Here is a 23292-nt window from a genome sequence, read left to right on the forward strand (position 1 = left end):
ACACACTTTTCTTAGCCCGGCCTGCTTTAGGGCAGCATTGGACGAGCCTACCAGAGAACCAGACTCCTCCGGTGGGCCCTGGCTTCTCCATCAGGGGAGTTGAGAGTGCCAAGATGAGGAGCATGATGATGATGATAGAAGTTAGCATCTGCTTTGTTTTCTTGGAATGCAAGCGTAAGTGTACAACCAAACACCCACCCACCCCAGGCGGCAATACCATACTGCTAGCTTGCACTTGAAATGGGGCCTTTTAGTTTGGAGGAGGCCGAAGCTGGCCACTACCTCATGGCTGCTTCGGCAGCGAGGTATCCATACTCAGTCCCCAGCCGCCCGGCGGCCGGGTGTCCACGCTCGGTCCCCAGCCGCCAGGGGGTGGCCGGGTGTCCACACTCGGTCCCCAGCCGCCCCGCGGCCGGGTGTCCACACACACTCCCCAGCCGCCTGGGGGTGGCCGGGTGTCCATAAACGGTCCCCAGCCACCCCCATTTCTCCTTGGAACATCCCCCCACACACTTTTCTTAGCCCGGCCTGCTTTAGGGCAGCATTGGACGAGCCCACCAGAGAACCAGACTCCTCCGGTGGGCCCTGGCTTCTCCATCAGGGGAGTTGAGAGTGCCAAGATGAGGAGTATGATGATGATGATAGAAGTTAGCGTCTGCTTTGTTTTCTTGGAATTCAAGCGCATGCATGTAGTAGCGGCTAGGCCTGAGGTGGTCAGCGTTTTGGCGCATATCCTACCTCCTCCGAGGATTGCTGGATGTTTTCCTGCTACTATCCCAGTTCTATGACTCCCGTTAAGACAAAGCTTCTGGTGATGAATAATGGATGAGGTGGTGGCAAAGGAGAAAGAGCAGGAGGAACAGGGACCATTCACATCAATATCATGCCAGTCAACCACACATGTCTTGTAGGATATGTTTCTGTACCCAAAGGAGCGGTTCGGCTACACAGTTAAAGGGCATGCAGTGAGTGTAATGCCTACCAAAAATTTCGAGGCACTCCAATGCCCCTTGGAAGTGACATGGAGGTCAGAAGGCCTTAACTAAACCGTTTTTTCCATTTATAGCAGAGGTCCCCAACCGCCGGTCCGCGGACCAGGACCGGGCCGTTGGGGTTTTTCAGCCGGTCCGCGGGGAGAGGGGGCCCCTCCAGCCTCCAGCAGGGCCGCCATCAGGGCATGACTGCCCTGACTCCAGTATGGGGCCCGGCCGGTAGGAGCCCCCTCGGAGCCCCCCTCTTGTGCGTCTCTCTCCTCATGGGGCCCCCGGCCCCATGCTAAGCGCCGGGTCCGGGACATTTAGCGCTGCGCTGCTGCGGCAGCACCTTTATGATTCCCCTGACTTCCGGTCATGTGACGGCGCCGTCACATGGCCGGAAGTCAGGAGAACCTGGTGTCAGCGATTTGGACGAGCGCCAGGATTCTGCAGGGATCGCATGGGGGTAAGTATAACAAGTTTTATTTTTTTTTAAATACAATTAACTAGGAGTGGGGGGAATGGGAGATGCGCATGGGGGGAGGGGAGAGATGAGAGATGCACATGGGGGAGGGGAGAGATGAGAGATCCACATGGGGGGGAGGGGAGAGATGAGAGATGCACATGGGGGGGAGGGGAGAGATGAGAGATCCACATGGGGGGGAGGGGAGAGATGAGAGATCCACATGGGGGGGAGGGGAGAGATGAGAGATGCACATGGGGGAGGGGAGAGATCCACATGGGGGGGAGGGGAGAGATGAGAGATGCACATGGGGGGAGGGGAGAGATGAGAGATGCACATGGGGGGAGGGGAGAGATGAGAGATGCACATGGGAGGGAGGGGAGAGATGAGAGATGCACGGGGGGGTGAGAGATGCACGGGGGGGTGAGAGATGCACGGGGGGGTGAGAGATGCACGGGGGGGATGAGAGATGCACGGGGGGGATGAGAGATGCACGGGGGGGATGAGAGATGCACGGGGGGTGGATGAGAGATGCACGGGGGAGTGAGAGATGCACGGGGGGTGGATGAGAGATGCACGGGGGGGTGAGAGATGCACGGGGGGGATGAGAGATGCACGGGGGGGATGAGAGATGCACGGGGGGTGGATGAGAGATGCACGGGGGGGATGAGAGATGCACGGAGGGGATGAGAGATGCACGGGGGGTGGATGAGAGATGCACGGGGGGTGGATGAGAGATGCACGGGGGGTGGATGAGAGATGCACGGGGGGTGGATGAGAGATGCACGGGGGGTGGATGAGAGATGCACGGGGGGGGGATGAGAGATGCACGGAGGGGGATGAGAGATGCACGGAGGGGGATGAGAGATGCACGGGGGTGAGCTGCACATGGGGGGGTGAGAGATGCACATGGGGGGGTTATGTTTACATAACTTTGTTGCCTTATGAAGGGCGGGGGGGGCCCCCAAAAATTTCTTGCACAGGGGCCCACTACAGTCTGTGTCCGCCCCTGGGATGAAGTAAATGCAGCTGAACAGCAGCTGTCAGGACAGCTGCCCTGTCCTGCTGCAGGGCGTGATGGGGCCTCAGTGATGCGGCTCCTGGCACAGCACATTATGTGGGGCTCCTGGCGGGGACCTGGTCTACACTATATGATAAGTATGCACTAAACTCCAAATCCCTCCATTACCCCGCCCCCATATGACCAAAGCCCCGCCCACCCCACCCCCTCCTTGCTGGGCCATGGAAAAATGATCTTGCTTCAAGCCGGTCCCTGGTGCAAAAAAGGTTGGGGACCACTGATTTATAGCAACTGGGTCTCCTGTGCACTGTTGGCCTAAGCAGTAAATGGAAGGCTTTCCAAATATTATGAGGAACTGCAATGCCCCTTGAAACAGACGTGGATTACAGCATACTAAAAACCTTTTACCCATTATTGGGGAGTGGGTCTCCCTTAGTGTTCACCTATGCATTGAAAAGCAAAAGCTGACTAAAATTAGGAGGAAATGCAATGCCCCTTGGAAAAGTGGTGGAGGTCGCAGTAGCTTAACAAGACGGTTTTAATGCCCCTTGGAGAAGTGGTGGAGGTCGCAGTAGCTTAACAAGACGGTTTTAATGCCCCTTGGAGAAGTGGTGGAGGTCGCAGTAGCTTAACAAGAAGGTTTTAATGCCCCTTGGAAGAGACGTGGTGGAGGTCGCAGTAGCTTAACAAGAAGGTTTTAATGCCCCTTGGAAGAGACGTGGAGGTTGCAGTAGCTTAACAAGACGGTTTAAATGCCCCTTGGAAGAGCCATGCAGTACAGCATCTTAAAAACAATATTCCCATTATTGGGGAGTGGGTCTCCCATAGTCTTTGCCTATGCCTTCCAAAAATTAGGACGGAGGAACTTGCAATGCTGGCAACACGGACCAAGGTCACCCTGGTGGTATAGTGGTGGTGGAGGCTGAGGATAAGAGCAAAATACAGCCGAAATGAGGAAGCTTATACCCATGTGTGGGTGTGAAGCGGTGCATGGGAATACACCTCCCGAAATAAGACAGTGGATTTGACTTTATGTTACTCTGCTGTCATTTGGTGGTGATGAGAAGTCTGGCCCAATCCAGCCCTTGTTCATTTTGATAAGGGTCAGCTTTGTCAGTTGACAGGCGAGTGCGCTTATCAGTTATAATTCCCCCAGCGGCACTAAAAACACGCTCCGATAACACGCTAGCGGCAGGGCAGGCCAGGACCTCCAAGGCGTACAGAGCAAGTTCATTCCAAGTGTCCAGCTTGGATACCCAATAATTAAAAGGCACAGAGGAATCACGGAGGGCGCTGGTACAGTCGGCAAGGTACTCCTTCACCATCTTTTGAAACTTTCCACTCCTTGTGAGAGTACCCCGCGCCTCAGGGCCTGTAAGCTGGGCGGGTCTCAGAAAACTGTCCCAGAACGTTGACAGTGTTCCCCCTGCCTCTGCTAGATTGGAGTTGTGTCTCTCTCGCCTGTACGCCTTGGTTGGGCAACGAACTGTGACCTCTGCCGCTAGCGTGTTCAGATGGGAATTTTTTTAACAGTTCTGCAGCAAGGGCCTTCTGGTACTGCCCCATTTTTGTAGACCTCTCCACCTCAGGAATAATAGAGTGAAAGTTCTCCCTGTAGCGGGGGTCTAAAAGTGTCACCAACCAGTAATGACTGTCACCCAACATTTTTACAACGCGAGGGTCACGGTTAAGACAGCGTAACATAAAGTCAGCCATGCGTGCCAGACTGGTAACGGGCAAGACTTCTTCTTGATCCATCTCATCATACTCTGGCTGCAATGCCTCCTCTTTAATTCTCTGCAGAGAACGTTGCAAAAGACAGACAAGTGGGATGCTGATGCTAATGATGGCATCATCGCCACTCACCATCTTGGTGGACTCCTCAAAGTTTGTCAGGATGGTACATATGTCAGACATCCAGGTCCACTCCTGAGGTCTTATGTGTGGAGTCTGACCTGAATATCGACGGCCTTGTTGCAGCTGGTACTCCACAACTACTCTCTTCTGCTCACAAATCCTTTGCAACATGTGGAGGGTAGAGTTCCAACGTGTGGGGACATCACCCACCAGTCGGTGTGCCGGAAGCTGCAAACGCTGCTGCAACACAGCCAGGGTGGCGGAAGCTGTAGCAGACTTGCGAAAATGAACTGACAGGCGGCGTACTTTGACGAGCAGATCTGGCAACTCGGGGTACGATTTATGAAACCGCTGAACCACGAGGTTAAGCACATGAGCCAGGCATGGTATGTGTGTGATCTCGCCTCGCCTCAGAGCCGCCACCAGGTTACGGCCATTGTCACACACGACCATGCCTGGATGTAGGTTCAGTGGACTCAGCCACAGATCTGCCTGCTCTTTCACAGCTGTCCACAACTCACAAGCAGTGTGAGGTTTATCACCTAAGCTTATGAGTTTCAGCACAGCCTGTGGCCGCTTGGCTGAGGCAGTACTGCAGTGCTTCCAGCTTGTAACTGATGTGGTGATATCTGAGATGGAGGCTAAAACATGAGGAGGAGGAGGAGGATGATGCACAGGAGCTGTACACTGTGGGGGCAACTCTGACTGACATAGGGCGCGCAATCCTCGGTGTGGGGAGGATGTGTTCCGTCCCAAGGTCCGACTGGGTCCCGGCTTCCACTATGTTTACCCAGTGTGCCGTCAGGGAGATGTACCGTCCCTGGCCACAAGCACGTGTCCGTTGTCAGATGGACTCTCCCAGTAACTGCGTTGTTGAGGGCACAGCAGATGTTTTGGGACACGTGCTTGTGTAGTGCGGGGATGGCACACCGGGCAAAATAGTGTCGGCTGGGGACCGAGTACCGACCACCGCCATAAGGTCGCGGAAGGATTCCGTCTCCACCAGCCTAAAAGGCAGCATTTCCAATGCAAGCAGTCGTGAAATGTGCGAATTTAGGACTGTGGCCTGTGGGGTGTTGGCTGCGAATTTGCGCTTTCGTTCAACACTCTTGGATATGGACAATTGAATGCTGCGGTGGGACGTGGACGTTGATGCTGTTTCTTGAGAAACTGCCATAACATGTGAAGACTGAGAGGAGGGGGAATCTTTGCATGCAGTATGGACAGGGGATTGCCTTGCACACACAACAGGGGGTTCTTATCACCAGAACGGCCAGTTCCACGTCCCTTGCCACGCGCCTTGCCCATTGTAAATTAAGTAAAATAGCTTACACTCGCACTATCAATGGAAAAAGGGTAATAAAAAGGAGATTAGAACCGTGGAAGAGGAAAATCACAGTTCTATTTCTCTGGCCTACACCAGAATCTTTTAAACAGATATATTTGTGACTGAACAGACAGGGAGACACTATTTTTTTTTTTTACGTAAAACAGGCCAAAAGCTGGATAATACAGAGATTTGAACCGTGGAACTGCAAAACCACAGTTCTAATTTACTGGCATATACCAGACTTTTTTAAATAGATATATTTGGGGCTGAACAGTCAGCGACACACTCAAATTGTTTTTTTTATGTAAAAAAGGCCCAAAAGTGGATAATACAGAGATTTGAACCGTGGAACTGAAAAACCACAGTTCTAGTTATGTGGCGTACACCAGAATCTTTCAAACAGATATATTTGTGTCTGAACAATCAGGGAGACACTATTACTGTTTTTCTTTACGGAAAAAATACCAAAAGCTGGATAATACAGAGATTTGACCCGTGGAACTGCAAAACCACAGTTATATTTTTCTGGCCTACACCAGACTCTTTTAAACAGATATATTGGTGTCTGAACAGTCACAGACACACTCAATTTTTTTTTTTTGGGGGGGGGGGAATACCAAAAGGTTAATAAGACGCGTATTTGGACAGTCTGACTGAGGAAAAATAAATAAATACAGGATTTAGATGAAAAAATAATAATTTTTCCTGGCCCCTGAGACCGGGGTGATAAGTCTAGCAATTTGACCAGCAGGAGCACACAGGACTGTAATGCAGCGTTTATTGGTATAACCACTGCGTCTCCTATACAGCCTGCCTGCCTGCCTGATATCTGGGATGGATATTAGTCCTGAGAAGGACTGTTTGTCTGATTTGGCAGGCTTTACAGACCCTACACTAACTATTTCGGAGTATAAATCTCTCCCTAGCTCAGCAGCACTGACCCTACACTGTCTGATCCGGAGCGACTGTGCCTAAGATGGCGGCGCCCGGTTTTAAATACTCGAGGTGACGCTGTGCGGCCAGCCAATCACTGTAATGCCCACAAACAACATGGCTGCGGCATTACAGTGACTGGCTGGCAATCCTTGCATGTTCATTGGCTCTGTAAAGAGTGCCAAACGTGCAGGGCGGAGACCCGAGCTCCCGCCCGAGTAACCCGGAAATGCTAGGTGCTCGCCGAACATCCCGAGTAGTGAGATGCTCGGGCGAGTACCGAGCAGTGTCGAGCATGCTCGCTCAACACTAATAAAGATGACTGAATCTCCTAAAAAATTATTTCATTCTGATCAGTGCCCTGATTAACGAGAAAAAAAACACCTTTTATTACCTTCTGAGGTCTCTACAAAGCCCATAGCATAAGAGGGGAGGTAAAGAGTTAAAGACTATTATTATGTCCCTCGCCCGATTCATTACACCTCTCCGCTCCCAGGGTCCGCTATGTGGGTCTCTGCTCGGTCATGTGGGGGACGTCAGGTCATTTCCACCAGTCCCATGTGGCCCCTGACATGGCAGCATGGGCCACAGTACTGCACGGAGGCCATGAATGGTGGCAGCAGTCAGGTGAGGGCCTAGGACAGGAGTAGAACCTTTATCAGCCCACAAAATGAGCCACTAAATGGTGGCAGCCATTTTCCTGGATTAGCGCGAATCGAATCCCAATAGCTCAGTTTCACCGGAAATCAAAATTTGAGGGAAATTCTCTGCGAATTAGTCTGCTGATAACTAGTCAACAAATAATCTCCTAACGCTTTGTGTCCTCAATCACAACTGACTGATATTACACCTTCCTGCAGGGAAGAAACACTCCAGGCCTCCTCCTGGCCCTCCATTATTATCAGCCTGATATGGCGCCCAAGACCCTGAAGGAAGCGGCGCAGTACACTGCAGTGCACAGTCACATAGAGCGGGTGCCGGCTGCCCCCTCGCGGCCACTCTCGGTATCACACCCTCACTGTATAACCTCCGAGAGATTTGTTTCCATCCACCACTGTACTTCCCGCCAGGTGGTGTCCGCCGTACTGCCTGTGTGGGCCTTGTTCTAAAATTCACTGTTTACGACCTTAAATTATCTAGTGTTGGCACTTGAGGAGCAACTACATTATCACTAGTGTAAGTTTGCTCTGTGTATAATAATATATTACCTAGAGAGGCTTTTCGGTTGCACTGATATTTCTGGCAATTCACAGGACACCTAGAACGGAGACACAGGAACTCGGGCGGCGGAGGACCCCGTTGCTGTGCGCCGATTGTTGTAGCTGCTGTGTCGGTTCTCGTGTGGAAGTTTCCCGCTGCAGTTCCGGTCACGGAGGTCCGGGTGTGGGGAGGCGGGTAACAGACATGAGCTCGGTCGGCGTGATGTCCCCGGCCGCGGCGGCAGCTAATGACTACTATGAGGAGGAAGAGCTGGAGAGCGCGGACGAGGACGATGACCGCAGCTTCAGGGGCCGGGAGTCAGACGAGGGTAAGAGGACATGCTGTGCCCGAGGGTCCTCACAGGTGTGCAGGGGCTGCTGCTGTCACCTGGAGGGAGCAGGGAATGACCACGAAATCCTGCTTTACCCATGAATGCCCCCAATACGCCTGTCTGCAGACCCCAGATCACACACTGCTGTCAGCCACGGTCAGTGTGGGCTCCAGTCATGGCTGTTTAACCCCCTAGATGCTGCTGTCAATAGCAACAGCGCCCTCTAGCTGGCCGACTCCTCCATCTCATCACGGCATCCCGAGATCGCGATTGTGGGTCCCAATGGTCGCCATGGCAATGCGAGGCCAAGTAATGGCTGCGGGGTCTGCGACTCTGGGGTCCCGTGAGGATTTTAGAAAACTTTTAGGGGAGAAAAATCCATTATTTAATTCATTCCACTTTGCCTTAATTCCTGTGAAGCACCTAAAGGGTTAACAAACTACCTGATACACTCCTCAATGTCACTTTAAAGCACCACTCCAGTCTCTTTTTTTATTTTTTTTTATTTCAGCGCTGGAGTGGTGCCACTTACGTAATATACTTACCAGCCGCCTTTTTCCGCTGTTCCCGGTGCAGCTCCGGTCCTGCGCCGCCATCTTGTGACTGACCGGAAGTTAGGTGTAATGGTGTAAGTCTATGAGACTTTCTTACTGGCTCTCATAGACTTACATTGAATATAGTGACCTCCAGATCACCCAGCAGATCGGGCTGGTCACAATCTGCAGAAGACGACTGGAGCGACGCTGATAACAGACGACAGCAACTAAAAAGTATACTAGGGGCAAGGAACTTAGATTAGTTGTGTCACTCCAGCTGTAAAATAAAAAAAAACAACAATTCTGGAGCAATGCTTTATAACTGAATAGGTCACTAAAAAATATAAGTTTTGTAAACTTCTTTGAAAAATTGCTGCTAAACATTAAAAGATTCTAACATCCTTATAAAATAAAAGGACCTTGGATAATGACACTGACATAAAGTAAATGTGTGGGAAATGTTATTTAGCTTTTTTTGTGTAGTATGACATATTATGGTTTAAGAATATAAAGGCTGTGCTCACATCACATCTGTTTATGGCCTCCATATAACACACGTACTGTGTATAGCTGTATACTGGAGTGCATTGTATGGAATAGTCTGCCTCGGGTGTATAGTGATCAGATGGAGACCAAACGGGCTCTTGTGACCACAACTGGGAGGATTGCTCCTCGATCAGGAGCGTACACAGCATGTATTCTAAATGTATGTAACGGATGGAATGTGAACATTTCACAAGAAATAGCAAGTTGCATTAGTTAATTTTGCTCAGAAAAAAATAAAATAGCATTTAACTGAGATTTATGTGGTTGTTCTATGAGAGAACCACATGTGACTTACAATAATAGATATTTCTGAAGTGATCAAGACATTTGCAGTAGTTTGTTTGCATGTGACCTTCTATTTGTTTCAGTAGGAGCTGAGCTGCAGTTCCCAGATCCCTGTTTATCTGTCTCACATCCAGTAGTTCTCTGTATGTTGAGCTCTGTATAACCCCGCCCACAGCACTGATTGACAGCTTTCTCTGTACACTGCATAGGCAGAAGGCTGACAATCACGCTGCTTTCAGATTAGGTGGCTAAAACCTGATAATGGATTCCGTTAAACAGCGTACGGAGCTGTGCTGTTCATCCAGCAATTGGCTGTGGTGCCTGGTGTGAGACCCCCCCCCATTGTTCTGATATTGATGACCTATACCTTTTTAAATTTCACACGCAAAAAACTTTTACCTGCCAAGTGTAAATGTACAAGGCAGTGAATAATACATCCTTGGCAGTATGGCAGCTTGTATCCGATTTCAGCCTGCCCTCTGCTACTTTATGGCTCAAATATTGAAGGGAAAAAGGTTTGTGTATATGTTATCTCATTGTCAGTAAGAAAAATAAGAAATGTCAGATTCTCGTTACCTTCAAGGTGTACTGTTTTTTTTTACACATATCCATTCTTTATTTTTATTATTATTATTATTATTATTAATAATAATATTTATTATTATTATGTGTATTAGCTATTATTAAAAAGGGTTTTCCAGTTTGGAACCCTTGTTCCTGGCTGCAGTCTGAGTTAATACCCGAGGCTGGTGAGTAACGCATTCTTTTGTTAAACTGCAGCTGGGGAACAGAGTTTTTTCTGAAGCTGGAAAATCAGCTTAATAATTCAGACCAAAATGTAACAGAGCGAATCCTTGTTATCTGCCTTTGTGACCCTCTTCTATACTGACATCTTTGTTTTCCATTTTAATATAAAGATACTGAAGATGCGAGTGAGACCGACGTGGCAAAGCATGACAACGTGGACTACGTAGAAATGAAAGAACAGTATGTACACTTTATATCATTATGGTAATGTCCATGCCTCATAGGTGTTTTGTTACTGTGTAATGCCACACTATAAGAAAGTCCTGTGTCATCAGTGGTAAGGTATGATCCTGAGGCTAAGTGTACATTGTCATAGTAAAACTTGGGCCAGTCTTGTCCTTGTGTAACTTTGTGTTTTGGTCTCCATGACAGATGGGTACATGATCTGCCTATCATTTACATGTACCAGTCTGGGCCGCAAATATTCCAGGCTAGCACATGCTGTGTGGTTTTGTTTTTTCCAGCATGTAAAATCTTCCATGTGGACGAGCCAATGGGTAACACTAGTCCTTGTGCAGTTCTTTGAGAACACACTAAAATTGTTTGTCTGAACATAGCCTAAATCTGGCCATGTAGATAGTTTCTAGTTAAATGCTCATTTAACCAACTGCTGTTCCACTCAAACCCTCCCATCCTTATATATTCACACTTGTCTTGGCGGAGCAACTTGTGTTCTTAATAGGGAGAGGGGATTTAGCTGCTGCCACACACCTCTGGCGAAGGCTTATCTAATGTGAGAACATAGGATCAGGCAAGTTGAAATCCAACATGCCCAACCCTCCTGCACACATTCCAATAGATCAGACCTGGGCAAACTATAGCCGGCAGGCCATATCTGGCCATTTGCCTGTTTCTATTTGTCATGCAGACCAGGACAGTAAAGGGGCCGAACACTGCGGCCGCCCTCTCCACCTTCGCTCAACGTCTCAATTTCACTGATCTCTACATTCTTTGGGATGCAGATACCAGTGAATATAATGGTGGAGGAGTGAGCTGTCGGCTCCATCTTTCACCATTAAGCCTGTGCAACTTAGTGTCTCAGCACAGCTGGCGCGACAACTTCATTAGATTGCGCCTGCTGTGCAGCCTCAGTGTGCAGATTTAAGATCGGAGCAGCGCACCAGGGGAACAGGGGTAAAGTGTGCAGTGTTTTTTTTGACATTCACTTGTGGGGCCATCATTAAGTATTGTGGGGCTGTGAGGCATCATACTGTGGAGGTAGTCATTCTGTGTTGGGGGGACCATTGGGTGCATTATACTGATTTGGTGGGTGGTCATGCTGTGTTGGGGCCTGTGTGGTATCATACTGTGTTGGGGTGCTGCATGGGCCATCATATTTTGTTATGGGTCTGTGGGGGATCATAGTGTGTGGGCAATCATACTGTCTGGTATAATTTTTGGGGGGCTGTAGGGGCTCATTCTGAGTGCAAGATTTTAGGGATCATCATACTGTGCTGGGGGGCTGTGGGGTTCAGTATACTGTATGGGGGCTGTGGGGACGTGTGGGAGCTGTGGGGGACATCTTAGAATCATAGAATCATAGAATGGTAGAGTTGGAAGGGACCTCCTGGGTCATCTGGTCCAACCCCCTGCTCAAAGCAGGATTCACTAAATCATCTCAGACAGATGTCTGTCCAGCCTCTGTTTGAAGACGTCCATTGAAGGGGAACTCACCACCTCTCGTGGCAGCCTGTTCCACTCATTAATCACCCTAACTGTCAAAAAGTTTACTTACTGTTTTTGGAGGAGCTGTTGATTATAGTACAAGGACTGCATAACTGGACCAGTATATATAATTTACTGTATTATTTATAAACTTTATAAAAATCTGTAAATTTATATGGTTTTGTTCTGCTTGATAATAAGCAATACAATTATTAAAATGAAATCAATTCTGTTCAATATTAACATATTTTAACGTATTAGTTCAGTCCTCCGCAACACTCACGGTCTCTCGTGCGGACCCTCGGGAAAATTAATTGCCCACCTTTGCAATAGATCATCTAATCTAGTGATGTCAGAGTTCTCTATTCTGTGTAGCTTATGACTGCTCTGTAGCACCAAGGACAAAACTCCATTTCCCTTTTAAATGGATGCAGTTTTTGTACATTGATGATAATTCTCTCTGAAAGTACAGACTCAGATAAGCTGGGGTAGAACAGGCAAAAATTGATCTGGGGCCGGGTAATTATTCTTATTGAACGAAGGATCATTGTAGTCGTCATTTTTGTGTTTTTTTTATATTTGCACACAGAATTTTATGCACTGTATAGAAAGATATTAATGTACTGTTACACTTAAGAAATAGTAGCCCATGAATGAAACTAGAAATACATATAAAAACTTCCTCATATTTATGCCATCCCAATTCATTTACATCTTCACACAAATCTCATGGCCTAGCTCATCACATAATGCTCCACTTCGTACACAAGGGTCCTAGTACTGAAACACCATTATCTATTACCGGGAGACAGAATAAGATGTAAAATAAAAGCAGATTGTATATCGGGAAAGTTTAGCCTAGTTGTGGCTAGAAATATTCAGAATCTGTTAGGAATATAATAATGTACTTGCTGATGGCCGATCATACAAACTAATTAAGCGTTTTGTGACCTCATGACATAAAATTACACGGCAGCAGGTGTTTAGGGCAGGTTCAAAAACTGGACCCGCACCATACATGGCAGATGCTGACTGTGTTAGACAGACGGCATCTGCCTGTAACAGCAGCAGCAGCTGAGTATTGCTCCATTTAAATGTCGCTGTCACTCACCCCGGCACTTTGACTGACAGCTGACTCTGCACTGCCAAAGTGCCAGGACAGGTTTACTGCCGCCGCTTACAGTGCTGTGAGTGTTGACTGTCTAATGCTATCAACCTGCAGATTAACCCCATATCGTTAGCGTTGGCCAACGTGATAGGTTCCCTTTAAAAACGTAAGCTTTCACACAGCTCCATTAACAGGAAAAATAAAGAAAAAGTTACAGGTATAAGATCATGATGCTGAGTCATTTTTACTAAATAATAAATGCCATACAAACAAAACCTAAAAAAACAATGGCGGAATTGTTTTTTTTTTTCCCCTTATTTTTCAGTACATTACATGGTGAATTGTGTTATTCAAAACTATAAATTGTCCCATAAAAATCAAGCCCTCACACTGCTATGTTAACGGACAAATATACAAAGTAATGGCTCTTGGAGGAAGGCGAGGAAATAACAAAAATGGAAAATTTCCAATTCATAAAGGAGTTAAGCTCAGTGCAGTTAAAACTAAATAAAAATGTTTTTTTTTCCCATAGATATAACTCTAACTTTATTTTTATTTATTTTTTTCTTGCCAGGATGTATCAGGATAAGCTGGCCTCTCTGAAGAGACAACTGCAACAACTTCAGGAAGGTGGGCATTGAGATTACCAGATGATGGTGGTACTTATTCCTTAGTATTTATTGTCTTCATAGAGCCCCCGATGAGTTACTGGTCTGCCTCAGATAGTTCTCATCTGCAGGTATCATTGCATGAAAACTTCTGTAGCCAACCATTAATTTCCAAGCTGCAAATTATGTGACACAATCCTATTGCATTGTAGATGAAGGAATGTGTAAAGTAATTGGTGCCCTCGCGCTACATCTTTATGTCGCAGATCCACCTATTCCTGAGTCTTCTTCCTCCACCAAAAATGGCTTCTTTTAGTACCCTGCACACACCCAGCTGACCCTTCCTTTTGCTAAGAGTGACCAGTGCTTTCTCTCTATAACTTTATGCTGTGTCCCGTCCTGATTTTAAGTTATTATTCCCAATATTCCCTGCTTATTTGTTGTCTGCATAGAGCTTGCTCTAATGATTGCATTCTGGGAATAATCATCCAATGTTAGTGTTCAGCAAAAAGATTTTCAGCATCCTTGCGCAGGAAGGTATTCGCATGTCTCTGGTCTGGCGGCCACAGACTACCGATGTGAATGCTGAACCAGGGTCATTCAAATCATTTGGCTCACTGTTCGGCACCTAAATATCTCACTATAAAAAATAACACGAAAGGTGTAATGTAGGGCAGTACTGGAACAGTGCAGCATTGTTGTCCTGAGTTTAGTCCCACCAAGGACAACATCTGCAAGGAGTTTGTATGTTTTCCTTGTGTTTGTGTGGGTTTCCTCCAGGTTCTTAAGTTTCCTCCCACACTCCAAAGACATACTGATAGGGAATTTAGATTGCGAGCCCCAATGGGGACAGTGCTGATAATGTCTGTAAAGCACTGCAGAATTAATGGCGCAATATAAACGAGTAAAATAACTAACGTACAGAACTCAGTACAGCCAGGATGTATTTACTTATGTAGATTATTTATATAGAAACTATGAATCATACAACCCCAATTTCAAAAAAAGTTATTGTGTAATATGTAAAGAATGCAATGATTTGGAATTCTGTTATAGCCATATTTTATTCACAACAGAACATAGAACACAGATCAGAAGCTGAAAGTCAGACATTTTCCAGCTCATTTGAAAACATTTACACATTTAGAAATTGTTGGCAGCAACACCTCTCAAAAAAGTTGGGACAGGACCATGTCTGCCACTGTGTAGCATCCCCCCTTCTTTTTACAACAGTCTGTATCTCCAGAATTACTTGTATTTTGAAATTAGATGGATTGCACCTTTATAAAACAAACTTACAACAGCAAGGAGAAATCCTATAAAACACCCATACATTAAAGGGGTTGTCCGAATATAAATATCTATCGTAAAGCCCTAACCACTCTTGGAATTTGCTTTATTATAACATTTCTTACCATCCTACTAATCCCTATATCTATAATTTATTTCTTCAGTTCCTGGGAGGAAATGGAGTCTCAAACAGGATGTCACAGGGGGTGGCCCTGCTGTCACTTCTCCGCAGCTTCTATCACCCCCACACCCCACGTGGACCACAGTGTTATCAGAAGGCTCTGCTGCTGTCACTTACCACAGCTTTTGTCACCACCAATCCCTGATGTCCTGTCTAAGGGGGTTGGTGGGGAAGTGACAACAGCTTTTATCATGCTGTCTTACTTATGTGGCTGCCCCCACACTTCTATGCCCTCCACACACAATTTCAGTTTCCACAGCCACAGTTCCGGTCTCTTTCTTTGAAATGAGACGTCAGCGGGGGTCGGTGACAGAAGCAGGGTGAGTGACAGCAGTACCCCCTCACAGCCTCTATCACTGTCTTCAAGCAAGTTGGCCTCAAAGGGCAGCAAAAGAAGCAGATTGATGACACCATCTGCGCTCCCTGATGTCGATACGTTTGAGGGCGGTGATAGAAGATGTGGGCCGGTGTTGCTTTCACTCACCTTGCTTTTATCACTGCCCCATGATGAAATTAGTTTCAGGGAGAGATGTGGCCGTGACAGTAGTAGGAATTGTGGCGCCAACAGAAGTGTGATGACAGCCACTGAAGATGTGGGCACAGAAGCTGCGGTCACTTCTCCGTCACCTTCTCGAAACAGGACATCATCGTAGGATGGTACGTAACAGCAGTGCCGCCCCCTTGTACGTCTGTTTCAGGGGGGTGATAGAAGCAACGGAGAAGTGACTATAGGACAATGCTCTTATGACGTCTCTTTTGAGACTCTCCTCAAACAAAACGTCACAGGAAGTAAAGTAAAAAACAAACAGATATAGGAAGAATGGTAGGTAAGTTTATCATAAAGCAAATTACAAAAGTGGTTAGGGCTTAAAGGGGTATTCACATCTGCAAGATCCTATCCCAATATGTAGTAGGTGTAGTAATAATAATATTAGCAAATACCCACAATTAGAAATGTAATATAGTTTTTCTGACTCGCTATGTCTCTTATGTGCTGGCATTGCAAGACCTTAGGTATCCATGGTTACGACCACTAGTGGTCGTAACCATGGATACCCAAGGTCCTGCAATGCCTACACATAAGGAAAGAGATTTAGCTTATCAGAAGAACTACACTAGTACATTTCTAATTGGAGGTATTTGCTATTATTATTACTACACCTACTACATATTGGGATAGGATCTTGGAGATGGGAATACTGCTTTAAAAATAGATATTTTAAAGAGCATTATAGATATTGGGTAACCAATTTAAAATTCCAGACCCTAAGCTTTTCAGATAGATGTGTCTTCATGCCTGAAACAGCTTCAGAAAGGTTCAGTAATGGTCCGATAAAAGGTCCACTTTTTGCATAGCCTGTTGGAGTGCTGCCTCTTTTTTTCTTCTATTATATAAACAGGATGTTTTATAAGGATTTCTCATTCCTGCTGGACTTTTGTCTTTTCTTATGCAAGTTTGGTTCATCTGAGTCTAGGATGTCCATGCATAGGAGTTTCTGGTCCAGAGAGTTTAAGCGGTGAGCTGACTTATTATTTCTTGTACCTCATGTGTTCCTCCTCAGGGGGAACAGAAACCCATATCATAGATAATGATGATAATTTCACAGCTCCTGTCGCAAAGTTATAATAAAGATGACAAGTCTGCCTCCCTGACTGTATAACTATATTATGTTATTTAGGGGAATATATAGGAGAGTAGTGCCATCCCAGTAGACAGATGTTACTAGCCAAGCTGGCAATGTGATGCTATGCTGACACATGAGATTGATAGCGGCGTATAGAAGGATAAAATGCAGGGTGAAATCTAGGAATCATGATATAGGCTGTCCTGCAGGGAAAGTAAGTTCTCCGTATGTAAGATAAATGCTGAGTGTGATAGACAATCAGGTGGGGGTGCAGGCAGAGAAAAAAAAATTGCTAGATTGATTCTTTAATAAATCCCCACCCCACCTCCTGTTAACTTGTTACAAGAAATAAAAATATGAGCTACATTTTTTTTAATCACTTTATTTGTAATTCATTTTCCCCAACCCCAGTTGGCAAACGCTATGGAAGAAATATCATGATTTGTGATGGATGATCACTAATAACTTTAGTTACACTCACCGGTTGTTATTATATATGTGATTTCATGCCTTTATTTTATATTTAGGTACCTTGCAGGAATATCAGAAACGGATGAAAAAATTAGATCAACAATATAGAGAGAGGCTAAGAAATGCTGGTAAGAACATGAAAGAATGAATGGGATCTCCTTCTTTTACATGGGTTTTCTTTTAACCCCTTCACGACATCCGCCGTACATGTACGGCGCATGTCAGAAGCGGGTGTATGGAGTGGGCTGCCCCATACACGGCAGGTGATGGCTGTGTATTACAGCCAGGACCTGCTGCTAACAATCGCGGGTGGAGCAGTGCTCTACCCGCGATTGTTAACTTATTAAATGCAACTGTGTGCTTGATCGCTTCATTTTCTCCGTCCATTGGCGCAACCGTGACGTGATTGCGGGTCGCCGATGGGTTGTCATCACAGCCGGGGGTTGTCATGAAACCCTGCCTCTGGCTGGGCTTCAAAGGAGACTGTAATTTCTGCCATATACAGCAATGCTGCAGCATCGCTGCGTATAGCATAAACGATCAAACAATCGCATCTTCAAGTCCCCTAAGGGGGCTAACAATAACAGTAAAAAGTAAAAAAAAAAGAGTTTAAAAAAAAGAAAAAACATTTCAAATCCCCCATTGAAAATAAAGATATATATAAAAAATGTGGTATCGCCATGTTCAGAAAAGTCAGATCTATCAAAATATAAAAACAATTAACCCGATCAGTAAACACCATAAACGGAAAAAATTCAAGAAAGCCAAAATTACGTTTTTTTTTGGCTTCCACAAAAAAGGCTGTAACCAGCGATAAAAAAAAAAAAGTCACATCTATCCAAAAATGGTACTAATAAAAACGTCGTTTTGACCCGCAAAAAAAATAAGCCATCACACAGCTCCATCGGCCGAAAAATAAAAATGTTACGGTTCTCGGAAAATGGTGACACAAACCCAAAATTATTTTTTTTGCAAACTTCTGACTTTTATTTTCACCACTACAATAATAAAAAAACCTGGACATGTTGGGTATTGCCGTAATCTTATTGATGAGGAGAATCATATTGCATGGTAATTTTTACTACAAAATGTACACTGTAAAAACAATTCCCAAAAAACAATGTCAGAATTGCGTTTTTTTTTTCACAATTTTATCGCACCATACAACTTATCCCAGCAAAAACAAGCCCTCATATGACAATGTGGACAGAAAAGTAAAAGTTATGGCTCTGGGAAGAAGGAGAGGAAAAAACCGAAAACGCCAAAACGGAAATTGGCTGCGGCGTGAAGGGGTTAAAGAATGTATTGGTATGTGCTAATAAGAGGTTCTTATGCCCAGTACACCCAGTCAAATGCCCAAGAATTGATGGGTGTATGCTCCCATTTACATTATACCATTCATTATATGAATCCTCAAAGACTAGAGCTGTTTTTTCTTCTGTACAGAATAGAACAGCATGTTATATTATTTTGTATAGCAATAAAATGCCTATGCTTAAAATGTAATAATATCAGAAAAAGTCTGTGTTAACCTGTAGTGACCACATTTTTCTTTACTGAAGGAATACGAATTTTAAAGTTTCTTGAGATATCCTAAAATATTTTGTTTAGATTGAGGAGCATTTGGGTGCTGAAATCTGGCTTGCCTCTTGAAGAAGCGCTATCACCTATCCTATCGATTGGCAGAATGGGACACTCTCCTCCCTGTAAGTTCGGAGCGTCAGTGCACATACCAAATTGAAGCTCCCTTTTTCTCTTACGGTATTGCTGAGTGCTGCACCTTTTCTTTCCAGTAGCCCTATGGAGCTGCGCTCAATCATAGACACTGCCTCACCATTCTGAGAGGGATAAAAGTGACCCTTTCTGCCAATCCCTGCAGTCGGTCCGTGATAACTTATATTGTGGATAGGTGTTAACTTCCATTCACCAGACAACCCCTTTAACCATAAAGACAGAAGTGATATTTAAAGGGGTATTCCTATCTCCAAGATCCTATCCCAATATGTACAGTGGGTACGGAAAGTATTCAGACCCCTTTAAAATTTTCACTCTTTGTTTCATTGCAGCCATTTGGTAAATTTTAAAAAGTTCATTTTTTTTCTCATTAAAGTACACTCTGCACCCTATCTTGACCGAAAAAAAAGCATAAATGTAGAATTTTTTTTAGTTTATTAAAAAAGAAAAACTGAAATATCACATGGTCATAAGTATTCAGACCTTTTGCTCAGACACTCATATTTAAGTCACATGCTGTCCATTTCTTTGTGACCCTCCTTAAGATGATTCTACTCGTTCATTGGAGTCCAGCTGTGTTTAATTAAACTGATAGGACTTGATTTGGAAAGGCGCACACCTGTCTATATAAGACCTCACAGCTCACAGTGCATGTCAGACCAAATGAGAATCATGAGTTCAAAGGAACTGCCCAAGGAGCTCAGACACAGAATTGTTGCAAGGCACAGATCTGGCCAAGGTCACAAAAGAATTTCTGCATTACTCAAGGTTCCTAAGAGCACAGTGGCCTCCATAATCCTTAAATGGAAGAAGTTTGGGACCACCAGAAGTCTTTCTAGACCTGGCCGTCCAGCCAAACTGAGCAATCGTGGGAGAAGAGCCTTGGTGAGAGAGGTAAAGAAGAACCCCAAGATCACTGTGGCTGAGCTCCAGAGATGCAGTAGGGAGATGGGAGAAAGTTCCACAAAGTCAACTATCACTGCAGCCCTCCACCAGTCGGGCCTTTATGGCAGAGTGGCCCAACAGAAGTCTCTCCTCAGTGCAAGACATATGAAAGCTCGCATAGAGTTTGCTCAAAAACACATGAAGGACTCCCAGACTATGAGAAATAAGATTCTCTGGTCTGATGAGACGAAGATAGGACTTTTTGGTGATAATTCTAAGCGGTATGTGTGGAGAAAACCAGGCACTGCTCATCACCTGCCTAATACAATCCCAACAGTGAAACGTGGTGGCAGCATCATGCTATGGGGGTGTTTTTCAGCTGCAGGGACAGGGCGACAGGTTGCAATTGAAGGAAACATGAGTGCAGCCAAGTACAGAGATATCCTGGATGAAAACCTCTTCCAGAGTGCTCTGGACCTCAGACTTGGCCGAAGGTTCACCTTCCAGCGAGACAATGACCCTAAGCACACAGCTAAAATAACAAAGGAGTGGCTTCAGAACAACTCTGTGACCATTCTTGACTGGCCCAGCCAGAGCCCTGACCTAAACCCAATTGAGCATCTCTCGAGAGACCTGAAAATGGCTGTCCACCAACGTTCACCATCCAACCTGACGGAACTGGAGAGGATCTGCAAGGAACAATGGCAGAAGATCCCCAAATCCAGGTGTGAAAAACTTGTTGCATCATTCCCAAGAAGACCCATGGCTGTACTAGCTGAAAAGGTGCTTCTACTCAATACTGAGCAAAGGGTCTGAATACTTATGACCATGTGATATTTCAGTTTTTCTTTTTTAATAAATTTGCAAAAAATTCTACATTTTTGTTTTTTTTTTCAGTTAAGATGGGGTGCAGAGTGTACTTTAATGAGAAAAAATGAACTTTTTAGAATTTACCAAATGGCTGCAATGAAACAGAGAGTGAAAAATTTAAAGGGGTCTGAATACTTTCCGTACTCACTGTAGTAGGTATAATAATAATAATATTAGCAAACACCTCCAATTAGAAATATAGATAGTTCTCCTGATAACTTTTGTCACAAACCCCATATGCAGGCCATTGCAACAGCCTAGGTATCCATGGTTACGACCACTCCTATATAGACAGTTGCTAGTGGTCGCAACCATGGATACCTAAGCTACTTCAATGGCCTACACTTGAGGTAAGCGACATAGGTTATCAGGAGAATTATACTACATTTCTAATTGAAGGTTTTTGCTAATAATAATAATATTATTATTATTATACCTACATTGGGATAGGATCTTGGAGATGGGAATACCCTGTTAACTGAGCTCTCCTGATCTTTGAAGTGACTGTTTGTACTGACCACAGAAAGTAAAGGTCACTATTCCCACCATGTAAATACTGAATACAAGTTTTCTAAACTGATTTTATTTCTGTTTTTCTTCCAGAACTTTTTTTACAACTAGAGGTAAGTGACATTCCAGGCTCATTGTGTATCACAGGCATCATTCCTATTAATTATTTATCGCCGTGAATTATATTATCTTCCTAGACTGAGCAGGTAGAAAGAAACTACATCAAGGAGAAGAAGGCAGCTGTGAAAGAATTTGAAGATAAAAAGATTGAACTAAAGGAGAATTTGATAGCAGAATTAGAGGAAAAGAAGAAAATGATTGAAAATGAGAAATTAACAATGGAGCTAACAGGAGGTAAGTTCTGTCCATGCATAAAGGGAATGAATAATCAAAAATTACCTTTTTTATTTTTTCTTAAAATCAAAATTTTTTAAGAATTTTGCAGGTCCTAAAATTTGTCAATTTTCACTTTAGGCTACTGAGCATTTTTAAAAGGAGTCTGTCGCACCTAAAATGGCAATAAAACGGCATAAACATTTATATAGAGCATGGGTGGGGAACCTTTTTTCTGTCAGGGTCCATTTGGATATTTAGACCTCCACTCTGGGGCTGTACAAAATTATCAACTTGAAATTTATCCCGTTATATTTTGTAAAACATTTAATGGACTCGCCCCTAATGTGATGGCTGGAACTGCTTCTGTTTGGTGCAGCTGTGATGTTAGGAGGTATTGCTACTCCCAACTGCTTTTCCAGGGTTGCCCCAGTCTGGAGCGCAGTTGACTCTTTGCAATGAATATGGAAAAAACCTTGCACCAGTAAGTTCTGAACATAGATGCATATTACACTGCAGGTCTCCTCACAGGGGGCAATCTCTGCTCACTTTTACATTTATAGAAGTCAAGCAGTTGGGGGCCTGGAGTATATACATCTCACATAGACACCAAAACTGCTCTGTATACATCACATAGGAGACATTGGGGGGGCTACAGTATACACATCACATAGGAGATGCTCGGGGGGGGGGTTATATACATCACAGGAAGGGCTGGGGGGCTATATACATCACAGGAGGTGCTTGGGGGCCTATATACATCACAGGAGGGGCTTGGGGGGTTATATACATCACAGGAGGGGCTGGGGGGCTATATACATCACAGGAGGGGCTTGGGGGGCTTATATACATCACAGGAGGGGCTTGGGGGGCTTATATACATCACAGGAGGGGCTTGGGGGGCTTATATACATCACAGGAGGGGCTTGGGGGGCTTATATACATTACAAGAGGGGCTTGGGGGGCTTATATACATTACAAGAGGGGCTTGGGGGGCTTATATACATTACAGGAGGGGCTTGGGGGCTTATATACATTACTGGAGGGGCTTTGGGGGCTTATATACATTACTGGAGGGGCTTTGGGGGCTTATATACATTACTGGAGGGGCTTTGGGGGCTTATATACATTACTGGAGGGGCTTGGGGGGCTTATATACATTACTGGAGGGGCTTGGGGGGCTTATATACAGTACAGACCAAAAGTTTGGACACACCTCATTTAAAGATTTTTCTGTATTTTCATGACTTTGAAAATTGTACGTTCACACTGAAGGCATCAAAACTATGAATTAACACATGTGGAATTATATACTTAACAAAAAAGTGTCAAACAACTGAAAATATGTCTTATATTCTAGGTTCTTCAAAGTAGCCACCTTTTGCTTTGATGACCTCTTTGCACACTCTTGGCATTCTCTTGATGAGCTTCAAGAGGTAGTCACCGGAAATGGTTTTCCAACAATCTTGAAGGAGTTCCCAGAGATGCTTAGCACTTGTTGGCCCTTTTGCCTTCACTCTGCGGTCCAGCTCACCCCAAACCATCTCGATTGGGTTCAGGTCTGGTGACTGTGGAGGCCAGGTCATCTGGCGTAGCACCCCATCACTCTCATTCTTGGTCAAATAGCCCTTACACAGCCTGGAGGTGTGTTTGGGATCATTGTCCTGTTGAAAAATAAATGATGGTCCAACTAAGCGCAAACTGGATGGAATAGCATGCTGCTGCAAGA

The 23292-nt window shown here is 45.2% G+C and overlaps 1 protein-coding gene across 1 annotated transcript in view; it reads left to right on the forward strand.

The window, feature by feature from the left end:
• The first annotated feature begins 7825 nt into the window (after nucleotides 1–7825).
• The window catches only part of SUDS3 (SDS3 homolog, SIN3A corepressor complex component), a 35754-nt gene continuing 20287 nt past the window's right edge, over nucleotides 7826–23292 (forward strand). Inside the window, exons 1-6 of the mRNA XM_073676395.1 lie at nucleotides 7826–8106; nucleotides 10394–10463; nucleotides 13631–13686; nucleotides 17288–17359; nucleotides 21324–21343; nucleotides 21428–21584. Coding sequence (XP_073532496.1) covers nucleotides 7983–8106; nucleotides 10394–10463; nucleotides 13631–13686; nucleotides 17288–17359; nucleotides 21324–21343; nucleotides 21428–21584 — 499 coding nt within the window. The 5' untranslated portion in view covers nucleotides 7826–7982. The remainder of the gene's footprint in view (nucleotides 8107–10393; nucleotides 10464–13630; nucleotides 13687–17287; nucleotides 17360–21323; nucleotides 21344–21427; nucleotides 21585–23292) is intronic.

Source organism: Phyllobates terribilis, unplaced genomic scaffold (genome assembly GCF_046119375.1).
Source record: "Phyllobates terribilis strain yellow unplaced genomic scaffold, ASM4611937v1 Scaffold_1__5_contigs__length_1240528914, whole genome shotgun sequence".
In the NCBI taxonomy this organism is placed as follows: Eukaryota; Metazoa; Chordata; class Amphibia; order Anura; family Dendrobatidae; genus Phyllobates; species Phyllobates terribilis.